The sequence below is a fragment of the Papaver somniferum genome, chromosome 1 (genome assembly GCF_003573695.1).
Source record: "Papaver somniferum cultivar HN1 chromosome 1, ASM357369v1, whole genome shotgun sequence".
Classification (NCBI taxonomy): domain Eukaryota; kingdom Viridiplantae; phylum Streptophyta; class Magnoliopsida; order Ranunculales; family Papaveraceae; genus Papaver; species Papaver somniferum.
In genome coordinates, this window is record NC_039358.1 from 119654796 (window position 1) to 119681250 (window position 26455).

General features: G+C 36.2%; 3 protein-coding genes across 5 annotated transcripts; 2 read left to right on the plus strand and 1 right to left on the minus strand.

Moving 5' to 3' along the window:
- The first annotated feature begins 12068 nt into the window (after positions 1 to 12068).
- On the plus strand, positions 12069 to 14180 carry LOC113298395. The gene is made up of 6 exons (XM_026547134.1): positions 12069 to 12210; positions 12355 to 12435; positions 12929 to 13057; positions 13245 to 13307; positions 13499 to 13626; positions 13762 to 14180. Exons 1-6 carry the CDS (start codon positions 12118 to 12120, stop codon positions 13943 to 13945), a joined length of 678 nt encoding a protein of 225 aa, XP_026402919.1. The 5' UTR covers positions 12069 to 12117; the 3' UTR covers positions 13946 to 14180.
- A 79-nt stretch (positions 14181 to 14259) lies between these two features.
- On the plus strand, positions 14260 to 15738 carry LOC113298388. The gene is made up of 5 exons (XM_026547123.1): positions 14260 to 14508; positions 14669 to 14881; positions 14995 to 15057; positions 15157 to 15284; positions 15397 to 15738. Exons 1-5 carry the CDS (start codon positions 14404 to 14406, stop codon positions 15590 to 15592), a joined length of 705 nt encoding a protein of 234 aa, XP_026402908.1. The 5' UTR covers positions 14260 to 14403; the 3' UTR covers positions 15593 to 15738.
- LOC113298369 (1,4-alpha-glucan-branching enzyme-like) lies at positions 15588 to 21827 on the minus strand. Of its 3 annotated transcripts, none has more exons than XM_026547096.1 (14): positions 21623 to 21827; positions 21182 to 21304; positions 20711 to 20921; positions 20442 to 20511; positions 20019 to 20288; positions 18938 to 19844; positions 18453 to 18569; positions 18264 to 18326; positions 17792 to 17899; positions 17556 to 17657; positions 17027 to 17094; positions 16681 to 16762; positions 16042 to 16158; positions 15588 to 15939 (listed from the first exon to the last, which is right to left on the minus strand). In XM_026547096.1, exons 1-14 carry the CDS (start codon positions 21692 to 21694, stop codon positions 15760 to 15762), a joined length of 2490 nt encoding a protein of 829 aa, XP_026402881.1. In that variant the 5' UTR covers positions 21695 to 21827; the 3' UTR covers positions 15588 to 15759. The 3 variants fall into 3 exon arrangements, with proteins under 3 accessions (XP_026402881.1, XP_026402888.1, XP_026402896.1); XM_026547103.1 differs by having other exon boundaries at positions 21223 to 21304; positions 21623 to 21680; XM_026547111.1 differs by lacking the exon at positions 16681 to 16762.
- Positions 21828 to 26455: the final 4628 nt, after the last annotated feature.

Consider the following 26455-nt stretch of genomic DNA (forward strand, 5'->3'; position numbering starts at 1 on the left):
TGCAAACTTTGGAATTATGTTCATGAATTGGTTCTTGTATAAGTACTTTGTACAACTACAAACCAAACCGAATATGTTTCAAATTGTTCATGAATATTTCTATGAGATAGTGAACATTTGAACAACTCTCTTAGAGCACATTTAGATTCATTTGATTATCTATCATCATTGATTGATCATCATATTTGATATAGAAGTGTTACATGAATATGGCTAAACTATAAGTGTCCATGTGGCTAACTTCGGTTAACTGTTATTAAGCCAACCGTTATACACGTTTAGGTATGGTTCATCCATATCCATATCTAAATATAAGTATATTTCATTTGTGTGTATCATGCTAATACCATCTAACGGTGGAGATTGATTGCTTATTTTCTAAGTAGACTTAGCTTGAATCTTAAATCAGGAGTTCATTTAATGGTGAATAGCAATTGCTTTGTTACTAAGCTATCTTAGCTTTGACTGTAAGCAACCCTGATTTGAAAGACTATATGGGGGAGAACTCTAACATCTGGGAAATATAATCCCGACACTCTCGTGTGTCCTAGTTTAAAACTAGAGTCGATTCTTCTTTAACCTAGGTTTTCCAAAACCATTATTAGGTTAACGGCTTGACGACTTCATTTGGGATTCGTGAAGCCAGATCCAACTATTTTCTCTGTAGTTATGTATTCTGATCTTACTTGTTCTATCGTGTTGAGTTTAATCTTCTCTTAGATTTTCTCGAGATTTATCTCCGGTAGGTAAGATATAAAAAGTAATCACAACAGTTCTTCGTCTTAGACTCTTGTGATTCCGCCAAAACTTCTTATGTTAATCAGTTAGGTTATTTTGAGGTGACTAGTATTTCTAGGCTGCTCTTTGGGAGTATAAGACCGCATTATTAGTTGAGTTTCCTGTACACCTTGATCTTTATCTTAAGACGGAAACAACAACCAGAATATACTTATTTGTGGGAGACAGATTTGTTTATAAGTCTTCGACTTTGGGTCGTAGCAACTCTTAGTTGTGGGTGAGATCAGCTAAGGGAATCAAGTACGCAGAGTCTTGTTGGGATTCAAGAGGCGTTAGGAATGCGATAGTACATTAATCGGTGTGAGACTTAGTTAGGTCTCAACTACATTCCAGTCTGAAGTTAACTTGTAGTAGGATAGAGTTTGTAGCGTCTTAATATAGTATGGTGTTCAAATCTGGACTAGGTCCCGGGGTTTTTCTGCATTTGCGGTTTCCTTGTTAACAAAATTTCGGGTGTCTATATTATTTATTTTTTGGGTTATATTTATTTATATAATTGAAATATCACAGGTTGTGCGTAGTTCAATCATAGTTGATAAATCCGACCTTGTTTGTTGGCACTCGGACATTGGTCTTTGGTACCATCCGAGTTATTCTCATAACAATTAATCTCACATATTTTCTATCTAGTTGATTTACTGATTGTATTGAGAAAGAGGTAAAGCTATTTTATATCTTTCTTGATTGAGTTTCACTTTTAAGTTGGTGCTCTCGAATTATGTTGGAGTTTAGTCAATACAGATTGCCTAATGAAATATTGGGTGTGGTTGTTATACCCCCGCGTTTTCAATTGGTATCAGAGCAGGCAAACACACTAAGACCTCATAAGTCCGTGTTTGTAGCAATATGACTATATGGACAAAAGTGATATCTCTACAAAAGTACTGCCAGTCTTCGATGGCTCAAATTACTTATGGTGGAAAATTGTTATGCGTGCCTTTCTTCAAGCACGTGATTTTTAATCATGGGTTCGTGTTGTAAATGGGTATGATCCTCCAACAATTACAGTAGACCGTGTAACTGTTCCAAAGGATAGTGGTAGATATAATAATGTCGATATTAGTGTTGCGAAGCAAAATTTTGACGGATTAAATGTTATCATTCATGCCATTACCCCTGATCTTCAGCACCATGTGCCTACGTGCATTAAGTCTAAAGATGCTTGGGATATCTTAGCAACCGTATTTGAAGCGAATACCTCTGAGAAAGAAGCTAGGCTTCAAAACCTAAATTTTGATTGAGAAAACCTTCGTATGGCCGATGAAGATTCATTTATTGAGTTTAATCAGAAAGTGTTTGAAATTGTTAATGCATCATTTGCATTGGGTAAGACTATTCCTGAAAAGGACATTGTTATGAAGATTCTCAGATCTCTACCAGCTAGATACGATTCTAAGAAACACGCCATCGTTGAGGGAAATAACCTTGAAACACTATCCATAAATACTCTTGTTGGAAAGTTAAAGATCTGTGATCACGAACGTCTATCCAAAGATGGAAAGGATATTGCGTTCAAAGCAAAAACAACACTAATCTACTTGATAAAAGTAAAAGTGTTGGCAAATTTTTGAATGATCCTATTGAGACTGAATCATCAGATGAAGATCTTGACAACTCGGTTTATCTGATCACAAGACAGTTTAGAGATCTTCTTTTGAAGATAAGTAAACGCTTCACTAGAGACAAACCTAGATCATCAGTTAAGTCTCATGATCGTGTTTCTCCTAAAAACAAGGATATTGTCGACACTGATGATGAGGATATGCCACAGTACTTCAAGTGTAAAGGTTTTGGTCATTTTGCTAATGAGTGTTCAAATCATAGAAAATACACTAGCAACAAAGGTCTTGCTGCAACTCTTAATGAAACATATGATCACTATGATTCTGCAGAAGATGAAAAATCAAGTGTAGCACTCCTTGGTGAAAATACCAATTTTGATAATTGTAGCAATACTCATATCAACCTTGACATTTTTCCTGTACATATATCATCGACTGCTTTGGAGGATGAAATGGATTTTTCTCTGTCTAATGAAAATTCCACCTCTTATGTTTCGGGTACATCGCTTTGTCTAGCGGCATGTTCGGACATGGTGCATGAACCATCCTCCACATTGACATGTCCTTACTGTACTTTTAAGGGTCATGAACTCTCTAATTGTTTCAAGTACAAACATAAAGTAAGGTATGTCAACAAACTACAATGGAGAGACAGTTGATTAGCAAACAAGCTCAAACTTGTTCTGAAATCAAATCCATCCGAGGTATGTAAATTTAACTCCTCTCTTAAGAAGTTGATTTCTAAGGAAAAGCTTAGATCACTATAGAAAAGAACTAGGTCAAAACGACCTATAAAAAGGGATGTTGATAATTCTGTGCAGGAACCTTGTGGTGAATAAATTATTTTTCACCCCAACACAGTCTAACTGTGTTGAAAGTGCATCTTGTCTCATGTGCCCGTTTGAAAAAAGACAAGAGTTGTGCACAATCGTGCTCTAGGTTCAGAAACTATTCTAGTTTGTATCTTGGATATTATTACTTGAATTTTCATCTGTTCTATTCATATTTTTCTATTTTTCAAGTAATGGTATTGAAAATATTTTAACCTATTTGAATGAAAAAGGTTAAAAGCGACATTTCTACCCTTCTTAGGGTTGTCTATGTTGATTATGCGCGAACCCTGAAAAAGCGGGGGTCTAATAACACCACCCAATATTTCGCTTAGCAATCTGTATGGACTAACTCCGAAATACTTTCTAGAGAATCAACTAGACAGTCAGACTTAATCTAGGTAAAAGTATCTCAAGGAGTTAATATCTCTCTCTTGTTTTTATTTACTCAAGCTAATATAAATCAGCGAGTCCTAATCAAACACAAGAAATAACTTGGACGGTACCAAAGACCAATGTCCAAGGATCAATCAATGACAATCAAACAACCAAAGGTTGGATTATACCAATTTATGATCTATACGCACAACCTGTATTATTTCAATTATAAAGATAAACAATATAATGCGGAAACTGAAATAACACAGACACCAGAAATTTTGTTAACGAGAAAATCGCAAATGCATAAAAGCCCCGGGACCTAGTCCAGATTGAACACACACTGTATTAAGCCGCTACAGACACTATCCTACTCCAAGCTAACTTCGGACTGGACTGTAGTTGAACCCAAATCAGTCTCCCACTGATCCAAGGTACAGTTGTACTCCCTACGCCTATGATCCCAGCAGGATTATGTGCACTTGATTCCCTTAGCTGATCTCACCCACAACTAAGAGTTGTTACGACCCAAAATCGCAGGCTTTAACAATAAACAGATCTGTCTCACACAGACAAGTCTATCAAAGGATCAATCTGTCTCCCACAGAAAAAGCCCTAAAAGTTTTCGTTCCGCCTTTTGATAATAATCAAGGTGAACAGGAACCAATTGATAATCCGGTCTTATATTCCCGAAGAACAGCCTAGATTAATCAATCGCCTCACAACAATCTTAATCGTATGGTAGCGAAACAAGATATCGTGGAATCACAAACGATGAGATGAAGGTGTTTGTGATTATTTTTTATATCTTGTGTATCGGAGAACTCTCACGATCTCAAGCCAATCAATATGATTGTACTGTTACGATAGAAGATGCAAGATCAGATCACATAACTACGATAAAAGTAGTATCGGTCTGGCTTCACAATCCCAATGAAGTCTTTAAGTCGTTAACCTGGTTTTAGAAGAAGAAAACCAAAGGTTAATGGAGAAACGACTCTAGCAGAAATACTAGTATCAGACGGACGTGTAGGGATTAGTTTTGCACAATACTAGATGTCTCTTTTATATAGCCTTTCAAATCAGGGTTTTGCCTTAGTTACAAAGCAATCAATATCCACTGTTAGATGAAAACCTGATTTAGATTCAAGCTAATATTTCTCAACCGTTAGATCGAAAACTTAGCTTGTCATACACAAATGACTGTACGCTTCTAGATTTGTTAACCGCACCCAAACGTGTACATTGTTGGTTCAACAATAGTTTACCCAAAGAGGTTAACCATATAGCATTTCATACCAACCATGTTCTTCTTCACCATTGTTAGAGCATAGCTCGGTCGACCTCGCATGCATTGCTATATCAAGCATATTTGTCAATGTTAGTGATCAAAACTATGAGTCTTGAATTCTAGTCTATTATAGCTAAGTCTCGGACTAGGATAGAAAAGTGTAGTTGAGCTCAAGGACTTCATGGGGATTCATCATACAACGACGAAGATCTACTCAAGGAACTGTGGAAATTCATCAACAAAAAGGTATGTGGAGACTTGAACTTATCTATCACTCAAAAGTTTACTATTCTATCTCCTACTTCTTATGAGACAAAAAGTCGAATGCTATATAGATTGGATCATACACATTTGACATTTCGAGCTGAGTATTCACTACTTATCTTTTTCTCGAAATCGTGTGTTCTTGAAGTGTTTCACTTTTATCAAGTTTATCTTCACCTAGTGACGAAAGTCATGAAAGGTTTCAATTACTTTGAGAATTGCTCTGACGTGAAATGGTCTGTGAATAACGGCTATATAACGTCCTCTGAGAATGTATCAATTATTGGAATGAGAGTTTAGATTACATAACCATGTATTCCTTAATCCGAAGTTTTCGAACTTTGTTGATTGAGAAAAACCGGAGGAATTGGCTTTGCCAAGCCCGAGAACTCAGTCCGCGAACTGGCGAAAGTCTCTTTGTCGAGATTTTCTGCTGAGTTTGGAAAACTTTGTCGGTTGCCTTAAGTCCGCGAACTTGTTTGTGAGCTTAAGTGGTTATGATCTAAAGATGTGCTCTGAACATGAAACTTAAATTACTAAGGAATGCTTTATGCAAACCTTGGCTATAAAGTTCATGAGCTGTATCATCGAATCGAATCATCTTTGTTTCAATTGTGTCTTGTCTAGTTACATAAGATCTCATAGCAATTGAACAACTCTTTAACTAGTTCATTTGAGTCAATTGAACTAGTTATGGTGAAGAAGAACTAGGTTAATATGAATTTCTCATATGGTTAACCTTTTGGGTTACTATGTTGAACCAACATACACGTACATGTTTGGGTATGGTTTTCACAAACCTAATAAACGTCTACCCAAGTGTGTGTGACAAGCTAAGTTTTCGATCTAACGGTTGAGAAATATTAGCTTGAATCTAAATCAGGTTTTCATCTAACGGTGAATATGGATTGCTTTGTAACTAAGGAAAAACCCTGATTTGAAAGACTATATAAAGGAGACATCTAGCATTGTACAAAACTAATCCCCACACATTTGTGTGATACTAGTGCGCTCGCTAGAGTCGATTCTCCTTTAACCTTTGGTTTTCTTCTCTAAAACCATCTTAACGACTTAACGACTTCATTGGGATTGTTAAGCCAGACCGATACTACTTTTATCATAGTTGTGTGATCTGATCTTACATCTTCTATCGTACGAGTACAATCTTTGATTGGCTTGAGATCGTGAGAGTTCTCCGATATGCAAGATAAAGAAGTCACAAACATCTTCGTCTCACTGTTTGTGATTTCTCGACAAACCGCTTGTGTAGTCAAGAAGGATTGTTGAGAGGTGATTGATTAATCTAGGATGTTCTTCGGGAATATAAGACCGGATTATCAATTGGTTCATGTTCACCTTGATTTTATATCTTAAGACGGAACAGAAACCTAAGGTTTTTCTGTGGGAGACAGATTTATCCTTTGTTAGACTTTTCTGTGTGAGACGGATTTGTTTATTATCAAGTCTGCGATTTTGGGTTGCAGCAACTCTTAGTTGTGGGTGAGATCAGCTAAGGGAATCAAGTGCGCAGTATCCTGCTGGGATCAGAGGCGTAGGAGTACAACTTTACCTTGAATTAGTGGGAGACTGATTGGGGTTCAACTATAGTCCAGTCCGAAGTTAGCTTGGAGTAGGCTAGTGTCTGTAGCGGCTTAATACAATGTGTATTCAATCTGGACTAGGTCCCGGGGTTTTTCTGCATTTGCGGTTTCCTCGTTAGCAAAAATTCTGGTGTTTGTGTTATTTCTTTTCCGCATTATATTTTATATAATTGAAATAATACAGGTTGTGCGTTAAGATCATCAATTGGAACTCCAACCTTTGGTTGTTGATTGATATTGGTTGATCCTTGGATATTGGTCTTTGGTACCATCCAAGTTATTCCTTATATTTGATAAAGACTCGCTATTATTTTTAACTTGAGTAAAAATAAAATCAAGAGAGAGATATTAACTCCTTGAGATACTTTAATCGAGATTGAGTCTGACTGTCTAGTTGATTCTTTAGCAAAGTATTTCGGAGTTAGTCCATGCAGATTGCTAAGCGAAATATTGGGTGGTGTTGTTAGACCCCCGCTTTTTCAATTGGTATCTGAGTAGGCAAACACTTTTAAAGACCTCAAAAGTATGTGTTTGTGGCGATCTGACTATATGGACCATAAAGTCTCAACCGATGCTTCACCAGGTTTAAAAAACAACCGTAGGAAAAGGTCTGATAAACTGGTTACTCTTCAAAAGAGATTGGAAGAACAAATCCGGATCTATTCTGTTCTTGTTGCAGAAATTGCAACTCTTAAGGATTTGATATCTAGTAAGAATCTCACGTTGAATATGAGAGAATCCAGTTGTTCCTTTCTAAAGAATTGTCACCATTCAGATAATGTTCAACGATTGTTTATTGAGAAAACTGATGTGGCTAGGAACCACTCAGACAAATGCCAAGGGTCTGGATTATATGGATGCTCATCCAATCATCCTCAACAAGCCTGTATGTCTTCTTTAAAGAGTATGGAGGCTGCGAGTAATTCTTGCAAGAATACTATGCAACCTTGTGTTACTCAAAAAGGACATACAATTATGTCAGGAGATTCCAAACAGAAAAGTACTGACAATATGGGTAATATTGCCTTGTGTTCTTACTCTTCCCTTCGATGGTGTAGTGACAGTCATTGTGGTCCTTTTCTACATGTGTTAAGCGATTCTCAACTTTGTGTGTCATCTATCGTTTCTAAAAGTGGAGAAGACTCTACAATCAGAACAAGAGGAAAACTTCTGATTGATTGTTATTCTTCCCAATTAGAACCAGAAAATATTGATATAACTCTAAACAACCTCTCTTTGGAAAAGACAATGAATGATGAGTTAGATCAAATTCATAGACAAGTTGTGTGGAATATTGTACCGTGCAAGTTCAAGGTGTATAATATTGGTTCTATATGTGTATCCAGGAATAGGGAAGATTATTTAGACAGTTTCAGAGATAATATCAGGCTCATTCCTCAAGAACACTCACAAGTTGAAGAATTTGAGTCTAAAGAAACGTTTGTTACTACGGAATGCTCCTTGTCCTTTCAACCCACTTATAACTATATCAAGTCCTATGTGACAAGCGCTTCCAGGAACAAAAGAAGAAGAATCTCTGCTCATGTGTCTTACCTTAGAAAGTCACTATGAGATAAACAAGGGAAGCTTTTTGGTCCCATCATTTCTACCTAACCCTAGACGTTCGCATCCCCATGTTTTTCTTGAGAAAATGGGGATTTGCTTCTTTTGGCTCAAGGAGTGTATTTTTGGTTATATTTTGTTTTTATCTATATAAATCTCTAAAAATACCAAAGCTTTTGTTTCTCCAGGGTTTTAGTTGTTCGCAAACGGTGAGTCTCAAAAGTTTATGTTCCATGGTACCTGTTACTAGATGCAGCACAAGCAGGAATGCAACTATGGCAGCTAATGTACGTCGAACAGTAGAGTTGCAGAGAAGAGAAAGTAAAAAGAAAATGGAAAGAAGAGTAAGAATAATATATAGAGAAGATTTTTTTTTTACTCGAAGAAATAAACACCATTAATGCGAAAAGACGTGAGCGGTTGAAAAGCAGCGGTTACAGAAGACGTGTCAAGAAATGGATGGAAGAAAGGATACGTGTGATAAATGCAGAATATGAAGAGATGGACAGCTGCGGCATTTCTCACATCATTCTCTACTTCGCAGAGAAGATATGATAAGAGGCAAGATGTAGGATCAAAATCTCGCAGCAATAATGCCTCAGCGAAATTATTAACAACAAAACACAACAGTGTAGCAGAACAACTTCAGAAATGACATAATAAACGACGTCAGCTAAATTATGAGAAAAATGTGATGGTCCTGGGAAAATTAGGGAGTTCGCGAGATTAACATTTGTAAGGTTGCGAGAATTTCGCAAACCATATCCAAAAATAAAGGACAAATTAGCTGTCATCCACTATGTATTTCCCTATAAATAGTCATTCAGTTGTAAAGAAAAGGAGAGAGATATTTTTTGAGTGAGAAGCAAGTAAATAGGAGAGAGAAAGTTTAGAGCAGAGGTTATTCTTGATTCCTTTATCTTTTCTTGTAAGATTGTTTAAAGATTCATCAATAAAATTAAGATTGTTAATCTAAAAATGAGTTGAATGTTAATGAAATCTTGTGAGGGGTGTAGTGTAGGATTTCCTGCAACTACAGTAGTTTACTTGGTCTCAACTATACGAAGTTGGTAGTGTCTTTGTATAGCGGCTTAATTCTGAGAGTATTCAAAACTGGACTAGGTCCCGGGGTTTTTCGGCATTTGCAGTTTTCTCGTTAACAAAATCTTGTTGTGTCATTTACTTTACTTCCGCACTATAATTTTTTAGGTATAATAAAGTAAATACATTGTACGTTAATCCAGTCACTTGTAGTATATCGGCCTTGTACCATAACTATTATCAAGTGATTATGTATTGTCTCGACTTGTTTGTCCATAAATGATCACATAAGGTATCAGACTTATAGGTTGACTTCAAAAAGATTATGGTGTATTTGGTACCTTCATCATTTCAATTACATACATGTTCAATATTATGATTGAGTTGTGTACAATGTTATTGATCACCCTACCATCAGGAATTTATGATTATCAACAAAAACTGAATTTAAAACCATAGAATTTATTTTACTAATCTTTGATTTGTTTATGAATGGAACTCCATATTGAAAAATACAATGGAATCACCAACGCCAGCGCCTAAGGAACATACTTTTTTAATAACATGTAAAAGTTCCGGCATAAAACACTTTCGAGATCAAATGGGAATTTTTTTTTCCTCTATTTTTTATAGAAAAGACGGAAGAAGAAATGAAAGGAAAGTGTAGAGGCTCGACCGCCCACCGATAATATTGTCCCAACTTGGTCATTGTGTTCATCCACCAACGTGTGATTTTCAAGGAGCACCGCTGCGGTCATCCAATAACAGTTTTTCACAGGGTCACTCATTCCTGGATCGCTCCTGGCTCAGCATGCTTAACTGCAAAGGTTTTCCCAACTTTCGAGTTATTTGTGCTTAAAAGTCATCGGTGTTAATTTAGGACAAACATTACTTATATTTCATTCGGTGAACCCATCTGTGAAATCAGAATATTACAATATCACCACCTTAAATTGGAGTGGTCCCTGGATCCACAATATATACCCCTGATCTCTGTTGTTCTCTTACTCTCATAAAACTAGTTGTTGACATAACCCATCTAGTGGACTCTTTCACTCTTGATAGATGACCCGATGTCAGCTTTGATTTCATTTGTAATGGCCCGATCATCCATTGATATTGTCTTCACTTGGCCACAACAGTCACTCAGCGATATGGGGGTTTTCAATAAGCATCGTTGGGATCATCTAGCAACAGCTTCCTCGAAGATAGCCCACCCTAGATTATTGCCGGCCTAGCTAGCATGCTTAACTACTGAGTTTTTTTCTTAACTCCGGAGTCATTTGTTCTTAAAAGGCCAAGGTGTTAGTACAGGTCATACCATACTTATACTCCATTTTGCGAACTCCATCTGCTGAACCGAGGCATTAAAAAAATTCGTGTTTTCTTGTATAAACTGCAGTGAATTTTGGATATCGAATAATCACGCCACCAATATCAATCTTTAACCGGTCGGATGCTCAATTTTTGCCAACTTTTTTTGGGGAGAAACTGAGTATCCACCCATATATACCCAAGTCCTTTAATGGTTGGTTTTTAACATAGCTAACCCTCGACCAGAAACCCTAATTATGGCCACGCCTTGGCTGTCCATAAAAAATTGTAGTTCAATAAGACAAAATTGCATATGAATAAGCATGTACGCTAATGCAATGGCCAACGTCGTACAAAAAACAAAAATCGACATGGATTGATGTGGCCAGTTTGGGGATTATATTCGTTTACAGTAAAATTTCGAAAAATTAATAACCTTAGGATCGAAGAAAATTATTATTTTAGCGAAGTTATTAATTTATCGAGTTAAAATTTAGCTTATACAAGCTTAGTTGGGATCATAAAATTTTACTCCCTCCGTTCCTTTTTAATAGGCTGGTTTTGTTTTTAGAGAAATTTAAGGAAAATTAAGAGAACTAATCATTGAAAGTGGTCCTCATTACACTTGTCAAAAAAAGAAGTGAAGTGAAATGGTCTCCATGACACTTGTCAGCAAAAGAAGTAAAGTGAAATGGTTCACATGACACTTGTCATCAAAAGAAGTTAAGAGAAAAGTGGTCCCAGAAAATTAAAGTAACATTTGACTTTCCCAATTAGTAAACCAGCCTATTTTTTTAAAACATTTATTTATAGAAACCAGCTTATTAAAAAGGAACGGAGGGAGGAGTATTATTTTAACGAAATAATTAATTTAACGAAATAATTAATTTAAGGAAACATTATTTAAATACCCCTCAAAATTCACCCCTTAAAATATATCCTTATTCAATTTTTGAAAATACCCCTACCTTCTGAAAAGTGGAAGCAACCAGCACAAGTTGCTTCCATAAGTAGACGCAACCAGCACAAGTTGCTTCCATAAGTGGACGCAATTTTATACAAGTTGCTTCCAAAAAGTGGTAGCAACTTTCTCAAGTTGACTCCAAAAAAATTATTTTCTACCCCTCAGGAGTATTTGTGCAAGGTCAACAAAAATGGAGCGTATTTATAACATTCCCACTTAATTTAACGAGAATTAATATATATCCACCCTGATTTTACCTTAACGGCTTAACCCCTTTTGACTCAAACTCGCATACAATCCGAACATCGTGACAAATTATTGGTAAAATCGAATACGTGATTCTACTAAAGCCGTCAGATGGTAATGAGTAAATCTACTAAAACCGTTCAGATGGTAACAGCAAAAGATTATAATTCTACGGTCATAAAAGCTTGAGATCAGTTTATAATTGAGCTGAACTAAATTTACTTGCTCAGTCTTTCTAGCGAGAGCAAAATCTTTGAAATCAACGATGGCGAAATTCTGTTTCCTTGGTAACAAATACTGGATTCTGAGACATGGCAAAAGCATCTCTAATGAGAAAGGCCTCATCGTTTCTTCTTTGGTTTGTTTTCTTCTCCCCAATTTTGTTTGTTTCTTTTGTAAACTTTGTCCATTATTTGTTTTTCTGATCTCTAATGAAAACCTTCAAATTTGATTGCTTAGTTTGATTTTATCGCTAAAAGAACTAGTAATTTCCATGAAACAGGAAAATGGGGTTCTTTCAGAATACCAATTAGCTGATGAAGGTGTTAACCAAGCAAGATTAGCAGGTGAATCATTCCAAAAGGTAAGTGTTTTGGTTGATTTTTCATTGTATGATTGTACACAATTACAAACATTATACGAATTTAGGGTTTACTAGTAACTATATGTACCTATATGACTAGAAATCCATACCAAATGGCATAGGAAACATCACAATCAGATGAAAATTAATTAGACTTCATACCAACATTGGGTAAAAAACCTAAGATCTTTGCAACTTATTTGATAGATGAGGAGGGTAATTGGACACCCTTTGAGCATATCAGCTATGTTGGGATTTAGGGATCACATGACGATGGCTGAAGGCTTGATGTTGATCCATAGGATGAAGAGAAATAGTAGTAGTATAGTTAGTGAGACATGATGTGAATCCGTATTCTGTAATGTGGCAACAGAAACGGCTCAAATGACTTGGATGTTTTGTTTATGAATCTGAAAAGTTTATGTGGATATCTGTGACATAGGGTATCGATTACATTTGATTAAAGGGTTTCTTCATTTACAACTACATTCAGGTATTGAAGGAAAACAATATACCAATTGAAAATGTTAGAATTTGCTACTCTCCATTTTCAAGAACAAGACACACTGCTCAAGTTGCTGCTTCTGTTCTCAATGTTTCCCTCGAAGGTCCTCAGTGTAAGGTAAACTCCTTAGATGGCTAATGTTTTTCTGTGAGGCGGTTAAGTCCTTTTTGCTGAGAACTTCTTATGAGGAACCAATGAGAATTTCATCTATTCTGATTTGAAACCCTATCAATCTTTGTATGGTGTGCTTTCCCTTTCTTGATTCTTATGTTTGAGTTGTTGATGATGCAAATGTCATTGATAGGTGATGGAAGAACTTCGAGAGCGTTTCTTTGGGCCTTCATTTGAACTTCAATCACATGACAAAGTAAGTAATTCATTATGTTAAATTCTGTCTAACTTGATGTTAGGGGACAAAGGACTCAGATGCAGCACCCTAACTTGAGTGATTTCAATCTGATTGTCGAGGTTATTTGTCGAAAATTCTTTGCTGCACGAATCTGGTGAAGTCTTAATTCCCCATCAGTTTGACATTGTTTGTTATTTTTCATTAAATAGTATGCAGAGATATGGGATCACGACGAAAAGGGCCCGTTCATGAAGCCTGAGGAAGGTGGAGAAAGTGTAGCCGACGTTGCTTCAAGACTTGCTACTGCTGTGGAAGCCATTGAGAAAGAATTTCAAGGGTAATAACAAGTTTTTGTTGTTTAGACAGTGTATTTATACATCATATTAACAAGAGAATGATAATCAAATGTACTTTGGTTCTCACTGTTGATGTTTGATCTCATATTTATTATAAATATATGGATGTGTTGCAGGTGTGCCGTTTTTGTTGTCAGTCATGGGGATCCACTGCAAATTCTTCAGACAATAATAAGTGCAACTGATAAAGCACCTGGTGGTGATTTCAAGACAAGAGTAGAGGCGGTGAAAGTGCCTTCCATCTTGTCACAGCACCGGAAATTTGCTTTAAATACTGGAGAACTCCGACAACTCGTTTAAATAATTGATCGTTAGTTTTAGCTGGCTGATTTTACTGCAAAGTGAAAAGCGATAATGCGAGATATTCAAGTGATATTTATTGTTACACTCAATTGCTGTGTTACTTTCTTAGAGTGCATCCATTGGGTTTATGTTCCTTGATTGTTCTCTTTGTTGGTTTAGTAAAAACCAAAATCATTAGTCGTTGTGCCCGCTGCCTGTCTTAGATAAAGAAAGGTTAGGTATGTTTTTGTCATGATTGATGCCAATTTTCCTGATCTGTGGTTTGGATTAGCTAGAATATAATGAAAAGAAGAACTTAAAAAAAGAGTTAAGTGGGCTCTGACGTCGCTCTAAAAACTTTGTTTTGCAATAAAAGGAATTCAAATCAATAACCAGTTTCACAGAATTCTAAACATATCAAAGTTTATCAATTTGCTCCGTATTGTTGCTCCAATCCAACAACGTCAGAGTTTGAAATGGCAACCGCCTCTTCCGTGAGTTCTAACCTTGGGAACACATACTGGGTTCTGAGACATGGGAAAAGCATTCCAAATGAGAAAGGCATCATAATCTCAACAATGGTTTGTCTCCATATTTCATCTCTTTGCTTAATTGATACAGTATTATGTTGTGTTTCTTCCAATTTCTGATTAACTATGATTCGCTACATGATAGTTAGACATCGTGAATTAGCTGCTAGATCTGAATACACATCAATTTACTGAGCTAGGGTTTCAACAGGAAAATGGGGTACTTCCAGAATATCAATTGACAGCTGAAGGGATCAACCAAGCAGAATTGGCTGGTGAATTATTCCAAGTCTGGCTGAAGGAACATAATATACCAATAGAAAATGTCAGGATTTTCTACTCTCCATTTTCAAGAACAAAACAAACTGCTGAAGTTGTTGCTTCTGTTCTTAATCTTCCATTTGAATCAAGTCCTCAGTGCAAGGTTCTGCTCATGAACTAGATGGGAATGTTTTTTTCTTCTGTGCACTAATTGTACTTAGATAAGACTAAATATTTTGTTATGTTGGATGAAGTGATTGATGTTAATTGATACAGGCTGTGGTAGAATTTCGCGAGCGCTTCTTCGGACCTTCATTCGAGTTTAAAGATCATAACAATGTAAGTAGAAAGTTGAGGTTGGAAATTTTAGTCACAGAAGGGCCATATTTACTGCATGGTAACTTCAACTGGTTGATGTTTTCATGTTTTATCAAATAGATTGCTGACATATGGAATCAAGATGAGAAGGATCCATTCTTACGGCCAGAAGAAGGTGGAGAAAGTGCTGCCGATGTTGCTTCAAGACTAGGAAATGCCGTGGAAACCATGGAGAAAGAGCTTCACGGGTAATTACCATACAAGGAGAAGAAGTTTATGCACCCTTCAGTTCCCATGCATTTCTGTTTGGGGTTGATTTAGATATATCTCATCATAATTGGTATGTCTTATGATCTGCAGATGTGTGGTAATGGTTGTTAGCCACGGTGATCCACTGCAAATCTTGCAAGCAGTACTGCACGGAATCAATGAATATAAAGGACCTGCAGATGGAAATTTCAAGTCCAGGGTAGAAGCCATCAAAACTCACTCCACCTTGTCACATCACCGCCAAAAGTTCGCCCTACTTAATGGAGAATTACGACAAGTTCTGTAATCAAAGTCTGCCATACTTTAATGTATTAGGACCCTAGCCTATATACAGGGAGTTGAGGACTGCATTGTCCTCTGGCGCACAACACATGGTATTCGTGCAGTGTTCAATTTTCAATAATTCAGCTACATTTATTTATTTTGATAAACTTAAATTTAATTCTGGTTGTTCTAATCCTCTGATGCATCATCTCCAACCTCAACAACTCTCATCTGCCTTGGACCAGCAAGATCTTCTAGGCCAGCAACTGATTCTTTAAGTGACTTCTGTTGAGCCACTACGCCTAGTATCTCATGAGCGCCTGCGAATTCTTTATTAGCACTCTCTGCTTCTTCAACCCGGCAGTACACCTAAATGTAATCAGCAAAAGGAAAAACATTGTAACTTGTAAATGAAACACCCGCTAAACATTTAAGTAATAACAACTCGAAATAAGTGGAGAACTATCATACCATACAGGTACGCGCCGGTGCTAGTACTTGAAAGGAATTGGGGCGGTTGTTGAAATTTGTTTCTGGCACCCCCGGTATTCCTTCAGGAGAAGTGAAGTGGTGCACATCATGAGCGACCTGCGTTACATAATCAACACTCAATCATCATGATGTCAAGAGTCATTGCTCGACACAAGTAGCTAAAAATATGTCCGCGATGAAGATTTGATTGTTGAAATAACTTAATACACAAAGAACTAAGAGTTCATAAATCATCACTAAACTTCACCCAAGTCATCACTAAACTTCACCCAAGTTAAGTTTATTCTATTTCAGTATAATGAAGAGTTACTTTCACAGGGATCATTTTCCAGCTGAGGTAGTAATTTTTTTCAGATTCCTACGAGGTGTCGTAATTTGTGAAAAAAATTAGTAGCAAACATTATCACGGTAAAGTTTTCTAGTATTAGTTTCATATAGCCATGTTGACATTAAGTTTCAACGAATGTCACTTTAAATTTTGTGCAAACCTCAGCATCTGAATGGGAATACTGGAGAATCATGACTAGTGAGTGGATAGGGCCAGGTCATTTATCTTAGCATAACCTAGTTTATCAATAAAAAGCAAAAGAGTTGCATACAATAATTTAGATTCCTTACTCTTCCGTGTCCACCAAATTCTCGAGCATCACTATCCAAGACAACTCTATACTTCCCAGGCAAATCACATCCAACTTTATAGCTACACGTTTCATACAACAGATCATTAACAGCGAAGCAGTTATGTCCCACACCAGCGAATAATTGCTCTAATCATATACTACTCGAGGTGCCAAACTTAAATTCCAGATGTTCGAATATCCAAAAGCCATACACCAACAAAATGTGCACTTTACCAGCAACAAGAGTAGTTTTTCCTATCTTTAATTGATATTCTTACACAGTTTTCTCTCTTCTTCTTTTTGACTAAAGGAGATGATGCAGATAGTATTAAGAGAATATTTACCCATTATATGTATTTGTTGAATGAAAATTGAACACAAAAACTAGATCCCCGCTCTCAAATACAATAACCTGAAAAAAAGATAGAGACGAGTACCAATCAAATCATAGAAGTGAAATCTCAAAATTAGTTCTTAGTGGGTTGAACTTGCTTAGGTTTTTCACAAAAGCTAATTTTGCATTCATTTAGCTTTTGCCATGTTCATACTCATGGCAGACACTTGACACTAGCTATCCAAACGAAGAATCCACTATAAATCTATGAAAATCATGCTTAAGACTCAGTTTAATATTGAATTGGTCACAGAAGACAAAAGTATTTATTTATTTATTATACAAATGAAATATTTCAGGAAGGTCTCTTGGATTATGGAACCTACTCTCCTTGAACACCAGTGACGATTTCATGCAATGCCCTGGCTCAGATTTTCACATTTTTAAGCGGCTGTTACTCAGCCAGCAATAGGCCAGCACCGTGTCAGAAAACTAAATGAACACTGTGAAGTTTAGAAGACTAATAAATTAGTCCTAACCTTATCTTTCTCACTTGCACAGCTAACAATCTGCTTTGCCGATGCAAGGAATGAAAATTCATGATCTAGCAAATTCATGGCTCTGTCAAATTCATTCATAAACTGCATTTGCATCAGAAAAATGAAAACAAAGTTTATGTTAGAAATCATACTCACCTAAACAAACATAAAAAAAAAAAACTACAAAAAAACTAAATGAAACAAACAGCCTCTCTATCGAAAATGCAGTTGCGAACCTTGTATCTCAAGTGATCTGCATCAACAAGGTTCCACTGACGTCTGCATTTTTCATAGCTCCAACCATTGCCTTCTCTTGGAAAGTCAATCCATTCAGGATGACCAAACTATAAAAAACACCAGGATTGAAGAATTAATCTTGGTTGAAACAAAAGAAGAGAAATAAAGACAGTAAGCAACAAAAGGTGAAAAAGGACAAAAAACAGGGCCCAAACATATATGTAACAAGTAACTTTATTGAAATGAAATTTTCAGATAAACTTATGAGGGGATAACAAAACATGAATAAGTAACGTATACTGGTACTGCCACTGTAATATTAGTATATCACAACCTCATCCTTTAACTTAAGTAGGCACTCAGAGAAATGTCTAGAACACCAGGGATTCCAAGACGAGGAGAATCCACCTCAAGTAAGCCAAGAGCAAAAAAAGATAAAGAAAATGATCATCTAGCAGGTACAAGACTTACTTCATTTCCCATGAAATTAAGGTAGCCGTCACCTCCTAATGCCATGGTTATGAAATGAATCATCTATGAGATAGGAAAAAAGATTCAAGAAAAGAAAATCCATCAGAGAACGGCTTTTGATATCACATGCTAATACACTAGTCCATGGATAAGATATTCCTCAAAACTACAAAAGTCAAAAGCATTAACCTTGTGAAGTGCAATTCCTCGTTCAACTGTAGGAGAAGCCTTTGACAAACAAGACATGCCGAAATACATTTCTTTGTCCATTAAGGAAAACGCAATAGTCTTATCACCCACGATAGACTGCACAGTGGTTTAAAAACGTCAGAGAAGTAATGTAAGTAAAACTGATTTTTTGGCAGTTCAATATGATGTGGAATAAATCAGAGAAATATGAAGCTTAAATTAGTTAGCTAATGAAATCAACAGATAATATAGCTGCTGGCCATGGTGAGACGTAACGGGTGGATCACTCCCTATTCACATGCATCATCTAAAGAAAATAAATCCACCGTAGAATTATTTCCTACAGTTTTTTTAATGAAGGCTAGTTGTAGTTTATAACTGAACATAAATTAACATCGACCTAATTGATGATGGTTTTGATCCCATGAGATTTCATGTCTTTCACAGGTCACAGAGGACTTCCTATAGAAAATGCAATAACGTACCTGATCATGACTCTCAGCATATGATATACACTTTTCTGTGTATCTCCTGTTTATCAAACATGAAGTAATTTCTTCCATTGACCATTTCTCGTCAGTCATGTTCTTCAAGTAATCAATCCACTTGTCAGGTATCGCCATTGCCAGGCGATAATCAAAACCAATTCCTCTCTCAGAGACAGCTCGGCCAAGTCCAGGCATACCAGATACATCTTCAGCAATGACAATTGCATCTGGAAATATGTTATGGATCACGCTATTGGCAAGCATCAAATAAACAACAGCATCCACATCTGTAGCCTCGCCAAAATACTCATCATAGTTTCCCGTGAATCCCCTGTCAATTCCATGGTCATGATACAACATTGAAGTTACTCCGTCGAATCGAAACCCATCAAACATAAAATCCTCCAACCACCATCTCAAATTGGAAAGGAGGAAACGAAGAACTTCCCAGTTAGCATAATTGAATAATCGACTGTCCCACAACTTGTGGTATCCTCGCTCTCCAGGGTGGAAGTAAGATTCTTGTGCACCTTGGCCAACATCAAATCCATTAAGCCCGTCAGTAACATTATTGCTTGCATGGCTGTGAACCATGTCCATCAAGACCCATAAACCTAAACTATGAGCTTTATCGATCAAGTACTTGAGGTCCTCTGGGGTCCCAGATCTACTGCTAACTCCAAAAAAGTTTGTGACATGATAACCAAAGCATCCGTAGTACGAATGCTCCATCACAGCCATCAGTTGGACTGTGTTATAATTATTTGCCCGTATTCGTGGCAAAACTTCATCAGCGAATTCTCTGTATGAATTTATGCGGGGTTCCGAGCTGCTCATACCTACATGAGCCTCATATATGCGTGGGGACTTGGGCTTTGGAGGGCGAGGATGCTTAAATTGATACCTGAATGATGAAATGAAGTAAATATCATATCTTTCAAATTGCTTCAATCGTTGAAATCATTCTGTGTCCTATATTAATCTATTCATGACATTTTTCAGTAAATCCATAAAGAAATAAGAGTATCTGAAGGAATTCTATCAACCCAAACACCGAAATATGAAGAGAATTTAGCACCTATCTGAAGGTTTTGGGTCCCAGTAGACACCATCGTAAGGTGCTGCAAACTTTGCTGGGTCTACAGTGGCATATTTGATCCATGCAGGAATTCTATCAACCCAAACTCCATTTCCATGCTTAAAACGGAATTTAACTTTTGAACCATGCTGGATGGCTGGATTTCCACCTGAATCAGGAATCTTTATAGTCCAAACGCCGAACTGGTCCTTCTCCATTTTGTGGTTCGTACCATCCCACCCATTGAAGTCTCCAATAAGTTGTGCTTCCCTACATTGATGCAGTGCATCTTTCCAGTCAATACTTAAACCACCGGTGTTCAACTAAGCATGTGAATCAATCTACAGTTGGATACTTATTGATCATAGTGTGCCAAAGTAAGCAGAATCCGGATTGAACCTACAGATGCAATCAGAAACTCACTGTGCAGGAGGTGCCCATTCACGGTACACAATAGCGTTATCTTCTCTGTTGAATCCAAATTTCAGATAACCTGTAAAAGGGGAATAAAAAATGTTCTTGTAACCTTCTCTTTTTTTAGAGAAACCTGCTATTCTGGTGAAAATGCCAATATCATCTTTCGAATTTTGTCATTTTGTAATAACTTACAAGTTCCATATAGTAAAACTTTAATAAAAGTTAAGAACATGTTATTCAGCATGTATGTAAAACTGTACGGGTTTCGTAACGACCTTGTGCAAATTCCTCGAGCGACCCTTCATGTTTTTCGATGAGCATCTGTTGCTCCTTGTATTTCCTTGATCTATATTCAAGGTGGCCTTTATATGGTTTCATACCTGGATCCAAGTCCATGATATCAACCTCTTTAGTATCTTCTTCAGTTGTTAGCATTGTTTTGTGATCATCAGTAAAACGAGTTGATATTGCATTGTTGTGTTCAACCTAACAAAAGAAGAGATGCATACAAGTTGTTAAACATGAGGATAAACATATTGAATATGTACACTAACTAACAATGTACGTTTGATATGGAATCTTAGTACAAATGTGAGCGTCAAAGCCTTAATTTCCACATATAAAACATTTGAAAAAATTCATATCTTTGGAATATTGCTTGAGATAAAAAAAAACATATAAGCATATTTCCTAGTAAACTTCCCCTACTCAATGCAATACAACATTGTGGAAGATATTAATGATACCTTCCCATGTAATGAGAGTCTCTGAAAGGGTAGGAAGTTACTTTGGGCAATAAACTTAGCCGGTCCGTGGGATATCCAAGTTGTATTATTTAGTTTAGCAGCACAATGGTAGCTCTTAGACGTCTGCAGAAATCAACATTACAAATATTCATTACCAGTTAAAACTAACAAAAATAACAAGCATCAAAAACAAAAAAAAAACGATTTCAATCCATTTGAACAAGTATAAACATCAACAGGCATTATGAGATCAAGTTGTACTACAAAAAATTCCATTACCCATCTCAAAATATACTAAGAAAAATCCCTAAATTTTCAAGAAACCCCATTTTGATCCAAAAACATTAAATTAGTTCAGTGATCAATGAAAAAACAAAAACCCAAGTTTTATTTCAAGAATAAAACTGAACCCATGACTTAAAAAGTTAGAAATGATTTTACCTTTCTGAAGTGTTTGGAGGGAAGTAGTGAAAATCCTTGAGCAACACTTGCTTCAGGAAAACCACAGTACATCTCTTCTTCTTCTTCACCTGTTTTTCAGGTGCTTTTCTGTTTCATCACTCTTCTTCTCTCTCTTTTTCTTTTTAGATTAGTAAAGTGAAAATGATCCAAGTGAAAAAACCTTATTTAAGAGAGAATTTAGGAATTTTAACTATAAATATCGCACGCTTGCTTTTATTGAGAAGAAGCAAGGATATCATTGATCCAAATGGACGTTTTATCGCACGCTTGCTTTTATTCAGAGACAAATAAAAGAAAGGGACAAAAGAATAAAAGGTAGAAGTAACATTGGTCGTCCACGTGTTGCATCATTTTCACACATTCATAACCAAAGTACAAATTACTCGCCTAGATTTGAGACAAAAACGTTTCAACGGTTGAAATGATTTAAAGCAACGGTTGGAATGAGTGTTTTTCACCGCCAAATCGAGCGAGAGATTAAGTGAAAGAATGTTGTTTGTATCGCAAGAGAGACAGAGTGAATGAGTGTTTTTCATCCGAGAGGCTGATTGTGTGTCGTTTGAGAAGAAAATTCACTCAAGAGGTTGGCATGGACCTCCTATGATGAAAAATTCACTCAAACGACTAATTATGTACCTCCCCAACCCATTTTTAGTTATCTTAATATATTTTTTTTGTCTTTGTTATTAGGAGGTTAATCATGTACCGCCCAACACAAGTTTTTTCCCAAGCGGCTGATCACGTGCCTCTTAATCTCGACTGTTGGACACTCTTTCGATGAATGAGTGTGTGAAAAAGAGTTTAGGTGAAAGTGGACCTCTCTCCTATTCATATTGGCACCTTATTTGATCAAACTCTTTCATTTTGAATGAGAACTCTCATCTCATAGCCCTTAGCTCTTATGCAACGGTGGTTACTCCCGGGTTTATTACCGTATGAGATAAATAATGGGTTCCATTTTTACTCGTCCATATCCTGGTGCTAAAGCCATTGAAGGACAACCCTTTGATCTCACACGGGATTAAACTCGATAGAATTTGTTGTCAGGGTAGAATCGTTGTTCCAAATGGACGTTTAAAGTTTCTCTGGAATCAATGATTTTGCACTTACTATGTAGAGTCTCGTGAACATCCCAAAAGGAAAATCAAGAGCATATTTTCGGTGTTTAGAACATTGTTCGGTTGAACCCACCAAGTGTTGGTATGTTAAGATAGTAGAAGGAACTGAGGTAGTGGACCTCCATCTTAGGATCCAAATGAGTTGAGATAGTAGAAGTCACCACAACATACGAGGGAACTTGAGATAGTGGACTCTATCTTAGGATTCACATGCATAAATCAGATTGGTTGTATGCACATGAATACTGAAGGAACTGAGTAATTAGGATTAGTTTACTTGGTCTCAACTATAAGAAGTTGCAGTAGTAAATATGTATAATGGCTTAATTCTAGGAGTATTCAAAACTGGACTATATCCCAGGGGTTTTCTGCCAAATAGTTTTCCTCGTCAACAAAATCTTGTGTATCGTGTTAGTTACTTTACTTCTGCATTATAATTGTCATAGTTTTACTTAAACTAGATACAATTATACCCAAATCCTGTAGTTCGATTCAAAAATATAATTATATACGAAGCTAACATATTGTTGCAGTACTCTTTTGCAGTTAATGTTTCTGTAAGATTACACAAGGTGTGTCCATAGTAGGTTAATATGCAAAGATTTATGATGTACTTGATACTCTTGTCATTTCACATGGGATGAGTTTGTAAGAAAATAAAATCTCCACTATTTATAGTTTTATGAACAAGGCTTGATTGGAAAACAAGGTATTACCAATTTCGGAAATCCTTAAGATATGCGATGAATATTTATTTCCTAAATAAATAAAATGAGTGTATACCAACTGTTAAATTGATATCTCTCATAGCACACATCCATATACTTTTACTAATACAATAACTATAGATATGTAAGCCTCTGAGATATGGTAAACATATATTTTTGATGTCTAAAAGATATCGAAAAATCGGTTTCAGGATTATACCTTGAGTAGCAAAGGAATATGCTTGAACATTAATATATTAGAGTTTGGCATATGTTCAAATCATTATGTCGACATTTAAGGACATTCCTAATCTAACCCATGGACACCTCGATGTCTACAGATACCCAAAGATAACAGACGTATCAAAAGTGCAAAGTTCGGCTAGGCTTGTTAAAATCGATCCTGAATTAGATCCTTGAGATCGGTCATGGATTAAATCCTTATTAAAGACCGGTTGTAGAATAGATCCTCAGTTGGGATCGGTCATAGATTAGATCCTTATTAGGGATCGGTCCTAAAATGGATCCTTGAATAACCTTTTCAACTCCGAAACAAGTTTCGCAAGTCTACTTCCTTAAACAATGCAATTGAAATTACTTTCAAACATAATTCCAAGGTATAGATTCATCCGGAAGTTCAACACAATAAATAATAACGAATTACCAATTGTTGCAATAATTGAAAATACAAATTCAAGTTGTAGAAAAACATAGTATATCATTCCTTAATGAAGCTATGATCATAGTAAAATGACTAAGTCATAATTACTTTGTATGTTATGTTTTCAATGAATATTCACTTGAAAGAACATGTGATAAAAATAGAACAAGCCAAGTCTGTAGTTACTAACTGATGCATGTCGTAGTTGCAACAAATTACTCAAGATATTTCCTAATAGTAGTAAGGATCGTTCCCTCAGAGAGTTGTGTAACTGATGGGTTATTTAGATCAGAAGAATAAAGTAAATAACTAAAAAAGGGTTAGGTTGTAATATAACTAGAAAGCAACTAAAAGACAGAAGAGAGAGGTGATTAAGAATTCCTTCACCATTACCAAGCGTTAACAGAATCAGTATACTTATTGATCTTTCGTTAGAATCATTCATCACCAACCGTAGAATAACAACTAGCTTAGCGTTATCCTCAAAAATCCTTTTACCACGGATACAAAAACTCTCAAATATCAAAATTCTATCCAACCGAATCACCAAGGAGTAGCTCACTCAAGGTGTAATCCAATCGAACGTTTTAAGCTTTGTGAATTGGGTTGATCCTACTATTTAAAATCTTAGCTCAAAGTCCACTTGATGGTGCTATCTTCATTCGCAATTTCTCCGCAAAATCCCTATGTAAGGTCTCACAATTCTTACTTGTGAAGAGAGTTATTCGACTATTAATTATCTCCTAACTTCTACTAGCGATAGAACAATAAATAGATCAATCTAGCGTGCAGTCCAAATCAATCCAAGAATCACTCATAAACCCTAGGTACAGTGAAAACAAATAATAATGATAAAAACTCCGAACAAATTTGTATTACTAATAAAGCTTCACGCTTAGAACATTGAATTTATCCTTAATCAACAAAGGATTTAGTTACTCATATTATAAAGAAGAAGATGATGGAATAATGGATGGTTTCTCACTAAAGGTATAAACCTTAGGTTTAAGATGTAAAAGTTGTGATATGAGATGTAAAGATATATCTTCTTTGCAAGGCCTAATACCTATTTATATAGGTTTACAAGACCAAAAAACGGTTCGTGAGTTCATGCCATCAGGGTACAAGTACCAAGTACACATACCCTCTTTGTTTATAAAATCCAGGCCTTTTGGTATGCGTACCCAACACATGTACCCTAACAGTTTACGAAATTCCATATTCCATATTCTTTCGTCGCATTTCTTCGACTTCTCTCCGACTTCGGCACTTGGATACTAGGAATACTTCTCTTCTTAGCTCATTTGATTCACCTAATAGAAACAAACAAAATAAAACAAGAGTAATAACGAGATAATAAGCAAGAATTATAGATAAAATAAGTATGGAATGGATACTAAAATCATATGAATTATGCACTTATCACTAACCTCGAGCCAAAGGATGATATCTTCTTTATTTTCGATACGTCTTTAGGTTCAAGTGAGTAACAATATCAAGTCTCAACATTTCTATGTTCCCATTCTAACCTAACGAAGTTGACTTTAGTAATCAAATCAAGCGACTCCGAGTTTTGGAACTAAGCTCGACAGCCAAACTTGACATATCAATTGTTTGTGGTTTCCACCTAGTAATGTCTAACAATATTAATAGTTCGAAATATTTGTTATAGTTGTATTGATATGGGTGTTGGTGTTAGTGGTGTTTCAAATCCTCTTACAAAAATGAATCAACACCAAAGAAAGTTGTTTCCAAAACAAAGGTTATTAGTATGAAAATGCTGGACTATTTGAAAAGGAAATTAAAATGTGTGAAGATGCTCAAAGAAGACCTAGAAGACTGCGTTTTGAAGATATAAGTGGGATTGCAATGAAGCTTTTCCTTTCACAATCTAGTGTTAGTGACAACCAAGTTATGAGAAAAATTAAGAAAATAAACCAACTAGCTAACCAACTAATAAGTTTGGATGATGAAGAATCTTTAAATCTCACAAACCGTGTAGTCAAAATCACTCTCCAAGGCCGATTACTCGTTATATGACCGATCCAATCTCCGTTTCAAACCATTTCCGATTCTTAAATCCACTCTTGTTTATTTTTATTTTACAGGTTTAATTTGCTCTTCTGAAATAATCTTTCTTGGGATTTGGTTTGTTAATTTGGCAGAAACTGGGAATTGACTGCACCTTGGACAAGGGTACCGGTGAAGGTACCAGTCAAGTTTATGGTAAGAGACCAAGATTTGAGCTATGATATTCTTCTACGCCAATAATCCACTCTTGTTTGGTCGCTTGGTTTCATTTCCAGGTTAGATCTTTTTTAGGTTT

Bases quoted from the DNA above. Each gene is read 5' to 3' on its own strand.
- LOC113298395 (XM_026547134.1), top strand. From the start codon at position 12,118: ATGGCGAAATTCTGTTTCCTTGGTAACAAATACTGGATTCTGAGACAT. The intron at 12,211-12,354 runs GTTTGTTTTCTT...TCCATGAAACAG, and splicing joins GCCTCATCGTTTCTTCTTTG to GAAAATGGGGTTCTTTCAGA. The intron at 13,308-13,498 runs GTAAGTAATTCA...TTCATTAAATAG, and splicing joins AACTTCAATCACATGACAAA to TATGCAGAGATATGGGATCA.
- LOC113298388 (XM_026547123.1), top strand. From the start codon at position 14,404: ATGGCAACCGCCTCTTCCGTGAGTTCTAACCTTGGGAACACATACTGG. The intron at 14,882-14,994 runs GTTCTGCTCATG...TAATTGATACAG, and splicing joins AATCAAGTCCTCAGTGCAAG to GCTGTGGTAGAATTTCGCGA. The intron at 15,058-15,156 runs GTAAGTAGAAAG...TTTATCAAATAG, and splicing joins AGTTTAAAGATCATAACAAT to ATTGCTGACATATGGAATCA.
- LOC113298369 (XM_026547096.1), bottom strand. From the start codon at position 21,694: ATGTACTGTGGTTTTCCTGAAGCAAGTGTTGCTCAAGGATTTTCACTA. The intron at 18,570-18,937 runs GTACGTTATTGC...ACCACTGTGCAG, and splicing joins ATGCTGAGAGTCATGATCAG to TCTATCGTGGGTGATAAGAC. The intron at 17,095-17,555 runs GTTAGGACTAAT...TCTTTTTTTCAG, and splicing joins GTGCAAGTGAGAAAGATAAG to GTTATTGTATTTGAGAGCGG.